General features: G+C 40.6%; 1 protein-coding gene and 1 non-coding gene across 2 annotated transcripts in view; one reads left to right on the top strand and one right to left on the bottom strand.

Annotated features, from left to right (window-relative positions):
• The window catches only part of Vps13D (vacuolar protein sorting 13D), a 187,957-nt gene that overhangs the window by 58,350 nt on the left and 117,159 nt on the right, over positions 1 to 12,448 (bottom strand). Inside the window, exons 56-59 of the mRNA XM_080280204.1 lie at positions 7,430 to 7,523; positions 6,270 to 6,590; positions 4,869 to 4,956; positions 745 to 872 (exon numbers count right to left, since the gene is read on the bottom strand). Coding sequence (XP_080136330.1) covers positions 745 to 872; positions 4,869 to 4,956; positions 6,270 to 6,590; positions 7,430 to 7,523 — 631 coding nt within the window. The remainder of the gene's footprint in view (positions 1 to 744; positions 873 to 4,868; positions 4,957 to 6,269; positions 6,591 to 7,429; positions 7,524 to 12,448) is intronic.
• Positions 2,171 to 2,289, top strand: LOC145409962 (5S ribosomal RNA). Its single transcript, XR_013899189.1, has one exon. It is a non-coding gene; the product is annotated as a 5S ribosomal RNA (ribosomal RNA).

Genomic DNA, 12,448 nt, shown 5'->3' on the forward strand with positions numbered 1-12,448 from the left:
AAAAAATGCTCCATCAAAAAGGGTTCAATTCTCAAACATTAAGAAGCCACAGTTATCGATGGCCTTCTGGATGAATTATGAGGGAGATCATTTTCACTTAAGGTCTTCACTAACCATAACTCCATAATGCCTGAGAACTGAACCCATGTTGATATTGATTTTTTTACTTGAAATAAGCCCTAGAATCAGCTCATGAAGCTCGTACATCAAGCCCTGGGACACCTTTATACACATCAACAAACATCAATTCCATATTACCTACTCTGAGGGGTTGGTGTTCAACTCAGAAATATAGGAGTCCAAGCGTAGGCCTCCATAGCCCAGTACATTTAAGGGGAGTTGGTTATCCACCCTTGAATATACTGGACTAATATACATTTGCTGTGGATTCCTATCTCTTGAAGGTGGTAACAAGGAATTGGTTATGCCACTTTCTTGTGTGTCTTCCGAATGCATCATTTAAATTATGTTCATAATATTAGTCTTTTCCAGTTGCAAAGATTTTAACTGCAGTATTGCATTTTGCAAAATAAACTGAGATATACCAATCAAATTAACATTTATATATTTGCCATATTTCTTCTTACATTTCTGTTCATAAAGATCTAACCTTTCCAAGCTTCTCCTTCCTTTGTAGTTCAAAGTGGATAATTACACTACTTAGGCAATTAACCTAAATCATTTATAAATCAAACCCAAGTCAAATAAACACACTTGTCAGTCAAGTAACAAAGGATATCACACCTGTGGCCGTGACTCTGGGTGGAGTCGGTTGCCAACCCTGGCCACCAGCACGGGATTGGCTTCACGGTCAGTGAAAGAGAACAGCAACGGGGCACCACACCTTGCTACCTCATGCTCCTGTTCTTGGCCTGAGGTACAACAGAGAAGATATAATGACAAGATTGAGAGCTAAATCCATTATTACATTACTCCAAATTAAGTGTGAAGGTACAAGGTAAGGATACTACAGTCCACAAGACTTAAACTAGATGTGCTCCTGGAGACATTATGTGACTGAAAACTTCAACTGCCTCTTGGGGATTTGAACCTGTGTGAGCACATCAAAACTTTTACCTTTACGGTGCTTTCGACTACAAAACTACTAGGGGGGAGGTACAGAAGGAAATGCAATTTTGAACCCTTGGGCCAAATGATGTACAGTTCTATATACAGTGATCCCTTGATTACTGCACATAATTGGTGCTGCGCCTAGTGCATGATAATGAAACTGCATGATAACAAAAGCAGAGAATCTATGGGATTTGTCCTAAGTGGTACGGGGCAACCCACTTGTAAACCCAATTTTCCCTTTAACAACAATTTTGACCCACCAACTACATACACACTGTTATGGTAAGTGTCAGAAACACACACAGGCATGGTTAAGTCAAAAGAAAGTGATGAAATGGGAAAAGGAGGGAAGAAACATGTAACCTATAAAGACCTGAGATGAGCTTGAGGCAAGGGGTCCTGAGGCTGTGGGGTGGAGAGTTAATGGTCTCCATTACCTGGGATTAACTCCTCAAGTTGGACCTCATCTCTGAATCCCTCAAAGCCATCAGAAACCACAGATGCTGAACCATCACTGTTAATAGAAACCAGCTTGCACAATAACAAAGTTCTTTTGGCCAAAAAATGCAAGATAACGGCAGGAGTGCACAGCTTCATCTGGCAATGATAATGAAAACTGCTACAACTAAGAGTGTGATAACCAAGAGATCACTGTATTTCCCTGTGGCTGACTCCAGACTATTTTATGCAGCACTACAGAGACCCTTCTGGATGAAACACTAGAAACAAATATCCATTTACTCCTTCAGCGCTACGGCATATTTTGTTTTTTTATGCTGACTAATGCCCAATTGTTCTTATTCAACTTACAAAACACTCCTCAGCATGAAAAGTTAAGTATGAACAAGATAATGCAACTGAGGGAGGCATGGTCAAGTATAAAAAGAAGTAGGCTACTGACTGCACTGTTATGGTTTAAATCCTGCATGTTACAAGCAATATATCTGACAATTTGTCTTCAATAATTTTTACAAGGACAGTGGTAAAGTAGTTGCAATCCTAACTCTAGGGATCCCATAACACTTTTAATGACTGGTGGAAAATGATGAGACTACTAATAGCACTTAAATGTATTATCAATTATGGAATTAGACAAGCCAACGGCCACACCACGTTGAGAGCACCGCTTCTCGTCCGATCAGCGAAGTTAAGCAACGTTGGGTCTGGTTAGTACTTGGATGGGTGACCGCCTGGGAACACCAGATGCTGTTGGCATAATGTTTTTCTCCCTGCTTGTCAAGTGGGGTTGGTGGAGGATTAGTGCCCCTCCCTGTAAAACAATTAACTCTAAGCCCTTGGCCACCCCGTTCGGGATACATGGCGTCTGGCAATGAATGAATGAATGATGAATTAGACAACTGAAAGTGCAATAAATGAGACAAACTGTCAGAGGAAAGAAAGGAAAAAAAGGCAGTAAAAAGAACCACCGCAACAAAGCAAAACAAAAGTCAATTTTCGAGGAACATAAGACAAAGAAACCAGCTGAATGAGAGAGGGATTCAGGCATACTACAAAAAGTATGGATACAATATAATAACTACAAAGCAGGTGCCCAAAACAAACCAAGATGTCTATCTATCTATATCTATATACCTAGGCTGCTTCCCCCAAGGAAAGGGAGGTAGCCGAGACAGGACGACTCACTCTCCATTTACTCATCCATTCAAACACATTCATTCGCATCTTAGCTCCAAAGGGGAGAACGGACAGATCCTCACCGCATCACACCGCACAAGGGTCAACTGCGCAATGCAATCAGTGACATCCGCAGCAGGGCCCGACAGCAGAAATGGTTTCACCCTAGCTCCAATGAAGACAAAGATGAAAGTCAAGAAAACGAAGAGGAAGTACTTCAAAGATTCAGAAACAACCTTGGTTGACACCAAGAAATGATCTCTCAACCAGGGAAACTCTGCACTAAAAATCAGCAGCTGAAGTCAGGTTAGGAAAGGTCACATGAGCCAGAACCAGATCATTGGAACCTGGGAATCAGAAGTCTGGGAGGGCAATCTTCTAGATGGCTGGACCTTCATAAAGCACTCTTGGATTTGAGCAATGCTGAGGAAGGAAGTGAAGGCAGGGGAGGCCATTGAAGATGCTAAAGAACTGCACCAATGATCAGCAACTTCAGACCATCAGTCAGCAGCCTCAAAACACCATGGTAGCACCAGCCAACCCCAGGCAGATGAAGAGCAGGGGGACCTCTGAATACTAGTAAGCCACGACAACCTGCACTATCACCAGTTGACAAAATAGTGTCATAAGTCATAAGCAGCATCATGAGGAACACACAATCACCAAGAACTCAAAAAGAGCACATAAATCACCAAGAACTCAAAAAGAGCACATAGACTACATCTTCTTTTGCACTTTCCACTACTGTATTTTCATCTTTCTCCACACTGACCTATTCATTTTTAACTCTACTCTTCTTTCATTTGACTTTATTATTCATGTCTATGGTTGCTCGGGCTTTACCAAATCAAGTTCCAGTGTTGGGGTGGCTATGGCAATGTACACAGATGTTACATGTGGCATTAGTCAATAAAACTTATAACAAAGAGTTTGGGGTTAAGGCCACGCTACATCAGAGATCAGTCCTGAATACAATGCACTTCATAATGGTAATGGAAGAATTACTACAAGATTTCAGAGCAGGGTGCTCACAGAACTCTTGTACATAGATGAACTCAGGCTAATGGCAGAAGGTATGGAAGAACTGGGTCAAAAACTACAAAACTAAGGAGATGGTAATAAGCCAAAAGATCCTCCAGTACAGATGGCCAAGACAAAAGCTATGGTCTGTAGGTGTGACACTGGCCTGGCTATGGATTTGGGTAGAGCAGGATGGGTGTAGATAGTAACAGTATTTTATGTACATTTTGCAATCACTGATTTCCTAGATGTAGTGAACAATATGGCAGAAAGAGGTTGGCGGCGGATTTCAAGAGAAGTGGATGTAGGGGAACAGCCAGATATCTAACAGTTGACCAATAAGAGTCATGGTGATAGGATGTGAGCCACTGGAGACTATGGAGAGATTCTCATACCTCAGTGTTGACATCAATGCACAGGGTGGTGCTGAGCAGAGTGCCACTGCAAGTGTGTAATAATTTAGAGGAAAAAAAAAAAAAAAAAAAAAAGAGAATTGTTGGCCATCCAGACATCTTGAGTGCTCTCTCTGTCCACTGGAGTGAAAGTATTTAGCACCTGTGTTAGGCGTGTTATACAGGATGACAATCAGACATGGAGTGCAGACACTGTGAGACTGGAACAAAACATGAGAATGATCCAACGGGTATATGGAGAAAAGCTGGAAGACGAAGCATCCTCAGAAAGGCAATGACAGATGAGTATGGAAAGTGTTAGGAGGGAAGCAAAAAGGAGACCGAAATGTTTTGGACATGCTGGGACGATGGACCTGGGATTGGGAGAGAAGCTGTGGAAGCATTGCGGTACTAAACTGTCAACAGAGAAGTAGCTTGAGAATGTCATGAAACAAGATGGTGTACTGTGTCTTTAGATCTAGAAGTATTACTAAAGAACTAGCAGAGAACAAAGCATGATGAAGGCATGCTATCTGGTGAACTTGTCTGTCTCATGTTACATGGAAAACAAATTTTCATATGGCAGAGACCACAAGGAATTCATATGATGCTATATGATTACCACTCAATACAGTAAATGGTTCTGGGTTACAAATAACCATTTGGTTCATGATGCTGTAGAGGCAGCCAAGAGGTAGCACTACAAGTGAGTGGATGGTATGTAAACTATATACAGTTGTGTCCTACCTGCAGCATCATGTGACACTCCTTCCTGCTTGAATATAAGAGGCAGCCCTGTCTTGTTGACAAGCCAGTATGCTGCATACACCACCACCTGAGGAAACATAGTGGTACATCATTACATACAACATATTTCTGAATCAATATATTCAAACCTTCACCTTGATGATGTGCAGTGCTTCAGGTTGGCTTTCTATTAAAAGACAATTTTAGTTAACTTTTAGGAAGGATCTCTCCTGGTAAAAAGGATTAATGAGGCCAATGTCTCACCACTCTCAAAAAAAAAAAAAAAGTTTAAAATTTGAACTACCGGATATTTAATTTTGGTTTATTTGCTACCCCCAGCTGATTTTATTCACCTTAAGAAAGGGATTTAAAACAAGGAATTTACAACAACAATAATAATAACCCCCATAATCTTCTAATCCTGTGTTGCCCTATGAGGAACAGAGGAGCCTGGGGCTAGGCAAGTTGGTCCTGACATTTAAGATGAGTGTGACCAGCCTCACTCACCCGAGTGGCATTACATAAGCAATAAACCCCAACCATCCCTTGGATATAAACCTGCACCGGCTCAATCCAACTGGAACACCTTAATTACCCACTAAACCACCAGGCACAATAATTTGGTTATATGGTTACCACCTAGTAAAGTACAGTAAATGGTTTCCTGGTGTACTGGAAACCATTTGGCTTGTCATTCAGCATAGTCACCTGAAGACAGAAGGAGGAGGAGAGAATGAAGGAAAGAACATCAGAAGAGGAAGGAAGGAAAGACGGAAGGATAAGAGGAATGAGCAGTCACCCAAGAGCAGCACTACATTGAGTGAGTGGATGGTGAGTGCCCCCATCTACCAATAATAATAATCCATCCATCCATCATCCAATCCTATGTTGCCCCAAGAGAAGTGTAGGAGCCCGGGCCCAGGCAGTTGGTTCTGACATTTACGATGAGAGTGACCAGCCTCACTCATCCCTGAGTGGCATTACATGAGCAATCAACCCCAACCACCCCTTGGATATAAACCTTCACCAGCTCAATCCAATTGGAGTGCAATAATAACCCACCAAACCACCAGGTGCCTAAAATTTGGTTATATGGTTACCACCCAGCATAGTAAATGGTTTCCTAGTGTACAGGAAACCATTTGGCTTGTCACTCAGTGTAGAGTCACCCACAGGCAGAAGGAAGAGGAAAGAATGAAGGAAAGAAAGAGAGAAGAGGGAGTGTAAAGTCACCCGTAGGCAGAAGGACAAAGAAAGAATGAAGGAAACAAAGACAGAAGAGGATGGAAGGAAAGAAGGATGGAGGACAGGAAAGGGCAGACACCCGACAGGAGCACTACATCGAGTGAGTAGATGGTGAGCACCCCCACCTACTTGTGACCAAATAATCTGAGGACATACCTTGAGTGCTCCACCATATTGTTGGCGGACTTTGAGGTGAACATAGAGATTGCGCTTGTGGCTATCCTGTAGTTTGAGTGACACTGTATATGGTACTGATGATGGGTGCAGCATGACATCCCCACACGGGAGGAATGTGTCGGTCCACAGTGAGAGTGTGACACTTTGGGCGGGGTCTGTGCCGTGTAATGCTGTATCTTCACCAGGCCGCACCCGTCCCTGGCATCCACCACATGACAGCACCTCATAGTGAATGTCATATGGCAGCAGATTCACCAGTGTCAGTGGACCTACCAACACTATGGTGTGACCCGGCTGAACCTGCGGCAACACAAGAAAAGTTACACAATGTGCAGTCTACAAAAAAAAGCATCGGCTCTTTTACCACATGCATCATTCTGAAACAAGGACCAAACATTGTGGTATATGAAGCACCCTGTGATTATAAATGCAAATAATGTCCTTGGTAATTATTAGGACTCAAAATCACACAAACTGTCATATACTGGGTGGCATATTTTTTGATGCAACATGTTAGTGTATTCACGTGCATCTGCAAAACACACTCATTTTCACATCCACTGTACCCTAGGTATGCAATACATTTTTTGTTAACTATACACACACACATATAAATACATATATTATGGTTTATCATCATCATCATCATTATCGTATTCTTCATCTCTGCAATTCTTTTCCAACCCACACACTAGCTGAAGTAGACCCTAGAAACAAAGAAAAAGAAACCCCAAAGGTAGAACACCAAATTGAATAGTAAAAGAGACCACTAAATAATTCATATATCACTGTACTCTTCAAAACAACTAGTCCTCTTAACAGAAAAAATTCAAAGGTTAACTTCCCAAATGAAAAACAAAAAATGCAATGGGATATTGCTGACAAAACTTCATCAAACTTAAAAAAAAACTGCTGGGAAATAATACATGGAATGCTATATCTAATACCACCCTAAAGATGGGTTGAGATGAGATCCAGAAACAAAGAAAATAAAAATGGCACAAAGGTGAGAGAACTATCAAAAAGCATGCCCAATAAAATACATCACACATCCACTGACACATCACCCAGGCCTTTCACCTCCTGACTCTATGTCCCATGCATTACCATCAACACAAATTAACAACGGATCCACTGACCCATTCATTTGGCCGTGGCTGGACCTGGGAGGGTTGAGGGGAAGAAGGGGTTGTGTCCTGTGGGAAGTTGTCTCGCTTCACATGTACACAGAACCTGCAACACCAACAAGCATTGCCATCAACATAGCATCATCATCATCATTACCCTGTTTCCAATTAAAACATATACCAGTATGAGGCTAGTATGATCCCTCACGTTAATAAACAACATTTTTGCAGTTTCAAACACTAGAGTTTCTGTTCAAGTTGTCACTGAACAAAACTAAGTATGCTGATGACATACTGATATACAAAAGTGCTCACTGACTAAAATTTATTGATGTTAAGTGTTCGCTTGACATATAACTGAATGAAAAAGTTACAGTTTATGTTTTAGTAATTATAGATCTTACTTTTCTCACTTTTGATAATATTATAGTATCTATAAATAATGGAAAAGACACCACCTGCCTGGCTGAGATACAATACTGTAGTTACTTTACAGCACAATTTCATACTAACATACAATGCACCATACAACCATCCATGCAACCAAGAAAATAAAATGATCTGAATAAAAACTTCATGCACTGATCTACCACCACTACCAAGCACTAGAGGCTCATATTCTTGCAATAGCTAAATAAGCAGTAGGGGAATATGATGAAACAAATTCGATCACATTCAAACCTTTATGTTAATCTAATACTAATACTGAAAGCACTAAGAATACATATTACTAAATCTTACCTCATGTTTGACAACAGTAAAGATATTCTAAGGGATATTTGATAAACATGCAAAAACAGAAGGCAAAGTCAAAAACATTTATTCTAGAGGTGCCTGAGGAATGAAATCCATTAAAGTTTCAAGTATGGGAAAACATGTACAAGACTATGAAGAGACTTGACTCAACAACGGAACATGCAGAATAAAGGACAGCAGAACAGCAGAATAAATGAAGCTAGGAAGAGGCAAATCTGTATCAGATGAGAAAAAGGAGTGACTTGTAAAGAAAAATGTTCACAATAATGTATCCTGAGACAATCAAGAAAGCAGCAAAACACAACGCTGAGAATAATGTACAGAGATAACATAAACCTGGCAAACCTGACTGAGAGGCTGATTAATATGATGAATATGGAGGACAGATGATGATGAAGAGAGCACTTCAGGGAGGAACAGGGCTTGGAGAATAAAATATGAATGACGGACATGCTGACTGAATAACAATGAATAATTCTTTCATCAACTGTGTATGCATGGACATTTAGCACAGGTAATGACTGATAATGACTAGGATTTCAGTAGCAGAGATAAGTTTCCTGCAAGTAAAAGAAGGACAAAGAATAACACATTAAGCTGCCAAGATAACCACTGATGAATATGTTGACTTGGAGGAAGGAGCAACAGGTATGCAGTGACGTGCAGAGAAAATGAATGAAGAGATATACAGCAAGCAACAAAACAGGACTTCCAATTATTTTTGAGGATTATTTACAATGGTTTAAATATGAATAAACTACAGGTACTGGTCTGAGCTTGACTAATACATGTCTTGCATAATTTCTCCAATTTGTTTGTCAGACCTCAGGATGATGCTGATATTGCTCACTATGCACTGATACATATTTAAGGGCAGAAAAAAATACAAATAAAAAATAATAAAAAACACTAAGCATGTCCTTCATAAGTACAGTATGCATAAAGATCTTGCTTGGCAGGCAGAAAACGTGAAAACTTAAAAGGCGATATGCGCATATGAATAAGTATGCTAGTAAAGGCTGCCATTAAATTTGAAAGGAAAAGCATTAACAATTCTAGCACCGTACTCTGCATGGCACAGCATAAGCAAATGTCACAAACAAGGCTGAGAGTACAGGAAAATACAAGTTTGAAGGGAAACACCTGGGGATAGAGATTTAAATGCCTCAAAGTACTCTTATACTTCGGAGAAATGAGGCCTGCAATACAAGACAGCAAAGAAATCATCTCAAGGGATCTGACTGATGTATGAGTTTGGTAGCTTGCTGACACAGTGCCAAGTAGAATGAATTTCAAGACTGAGAAAATGCTGTGACTCAATCAGATTAACCCATGGGCACAATTTTTATTTTATTCTTGCTGCCACAACATTGTTTTACAGAATTTAGGAGAATATCCTACTTACCAGGATCTTTATGAAGTTTGTATCTAACCTCCCAAGTATGAGAAATCTCTAAGTCAAGTGAAATTGTGTGGAGATAGCAAGAATAAAATAAACATGACACCCTCAGACTGAAAGAATTAAATGTTAAGGATAGATGCTGTGAAAATGAACCTTGAAACAGCAGGTACACATATAAGCATGACTATACTAAACCACTGAGGTGGTTTGGCCATGTGGAGAGGATGGAGGGTGAAAGACTGACGAAGAGAGTGTATGTGAGTGAGGTGGAGGGGGGAAGAGGGAGGGGGAGGCCGAGGATGAGATGGAGGGATGGGGTGGAGAGGTATATGAGAGACGGGGGTGTGAGTTGGGAGCAGGGCAGTGAAATGGCGGGGTACAGGGCGACTTGGAGGCGATTTGTTTGTGGCCACCCCAAACAGGACTGAGGTGTCTGGCAATAGATAGATAGATAGACAGAATATATACTGAGGTATAAGAAAAGGATGTACTGTACAAGAAGGTCCTATTATACGAGTATGTGATATATGAGACGCCGATAATATGTGAATGGGCAATTTACACCCAGAATCCGTGATGCCAGCAGGGTCAGTTAACCTAACCTGTTTTCCCCATAAGTTATGTACTCTGTTATACAAGTTTCTGCTATCTGAGTAGCTCTCCATTAACATATCCCATTCGTACAATGGGACACGCCTCTAGTGAAGCTGATTAAAGAGTTAAACAATTGGAAGTGGTAAGGATTTTCCCCAATGTGAGGGGACAGAGCATTTGTTTTAACCTGACAAAGATCAATAACAACTTTCAGCTCAGGTGAAGGCTCAGTGAAAGGAAAGGACAATACTGCAGCTCTGCATCTTTTCTGGAGCACTTCTTCATGACTAGCATCATATTATGCTATCTACAGTTACACTTTGGTATTCAGGATGGAGACATGGCAAATTTAGAGCAAGTTAGAGTGAACAGAGTATAGTAACCACAAAGACTCACTTCTACTACAAACCTAAATTCCATTAAACATTAAACAACCATGAATTGGCAACCTATATTCACTATTTAAGTTATAAGTGTAGCCCCGTTCCATCATGTGAACACATATGTGCTATTGTGAGTGCACCCCTTGCAAGTGGCGTCATTAACAACTCACAGGGCTCATCAATCGCTGCTGACAGGGAGGGTGCTGTGTATTCCACCCACTGACTAAATTAGAGGTGTTCATGTGAGGAGTCCATAATAAGAAGGATGAACTCGTAGGGCTACCATTTTTTTTTTTTTCTGATAGCTAGGTATACTTTGGTTCTCTCTCTACCTGACTCTGAAATGTTGTAGGTTCACCTCTTGCACTCCAGACTTTTCAGGTATTGTATTCTGCCACGTGGCACAAAAAGAAGACCATCCACGAGGTTTGTCAACAATGAAAGGATCTGTTCTTTGCCATGGTCAGTGGCTGGAGTGAGAAGTGCTATCCTACCCAACAGTGCCTGATGTAGTGGCAGGCAGGGTATCAGGCATTTATTAAGAGTTCTTACACTGTTAAAAATGCATAAATATTTTACCACAACTCTTTACTGTAATATGTTGCCCTAACCTCACCTCTCTCTCTCTCTCTCATAAGTTTCCCTAACCCCACCTCCTCTCTCTCTCTTCTATCCAGTACATAGTACATTAGAGAGAGATTAATTGTCAAAGTTTCACTGGTAACTAAAACGCTGGTATGCCAGTTTCCTCCAGTATAGAACTGAAACTGTCTGGAAAATTAGTAATATTCTGGAATACATCCCAAGCTTATCTACTGTATCAAGTATTGTCTGAAGCGCAGTTAAGGTCATGTTAGAAGATGGAAACTACTTATCGTACAATATATTAGTAAGAAAGAAAAATAACAGGAACTATGCAGATGCATTAAAGATTTAGTGAAGCTTGTTTAACTGCAATATCCATGTGGCTTTTCCTGCAATCATTCCTTTACTAATCCCACAGGCGGAAAAACATGAGAGATGGTGACGAATTAGAGAGAGAGACTATCTGCTGTTATTTAAGAACTGTACAAACAAGGCTGGTTGTATTCTCAAACACGGAGTATCACAGCTGTAAAAAATTTGTGACAAACAAATCCTGAATATGAACAAAACCTTCAAAAACTGAATAAAGAAAATGAAGTATTTAAAAACACTGCTACCTTCAGTTTGCTGATATCTATTTTATCTTATTCCATTCCTGCTACTGCCACATGATCTTACTTATTCGTGGAGAAATTATGTATCAACAGGACTGTGAACAATCTCCATCAACTCCTTTATTATGAAGATATCTCTCCTAAGACAATTTCACAGGATGGTATCAAGAATAATAAGACACCAGCATACTAAAGGAGTTAAGGATTTCTGACATGATTTAATGTACTCTGAAAAGAAAGTTTTGCAAAAATACAACCATTTAAAACCAGCAGCAATCCACCTATGACTCACACACACACACTTTCATCAGGATGAATAATGTCCATATACTGAAACTGTATTTACTGTGAGGATACACACATTCTGGCTTTACTCTGACCCTCTTCAAGCATGTTGCATCCTCTCATTACTAATGCACAGTTTCATTATGTGGGTATAACTATCTGTACACTTCACAGCACTTCAATAACTTCAACAACTTGCCAACCATTGCAACGCCCCAGACCTAAATGGTGGTGTGTGTGCATTGATGGCGGGACAGTATCTGATATCAGCTGCCTCCTGGTTTGGTTGAAGGAGTGTGAGCCAGTGCAACGGATCCTTACAATACAGCCAGCCACCACCACGAGAGCCTTCCCCTGTGTGTGCATTGGTGGGACGCACATACAGCCGGGCCCATGTGTACACAAGCGGCAC

Source organism: Coenobita brevimanus, chromosome 83 (assembly GCF_032717465.1).
Source record: "Coenobita brevimanus isolate Jiangsu-jjx chromosome 83, ASM3271746v2, whole genome shotgun sequence".
Lineage (NCBI taxonomy): Eukaryota > Metazoa > Arthropoda > Malacostraca > Decapoda > Coenobitidae > Coenobita > Coenobita brevimanus.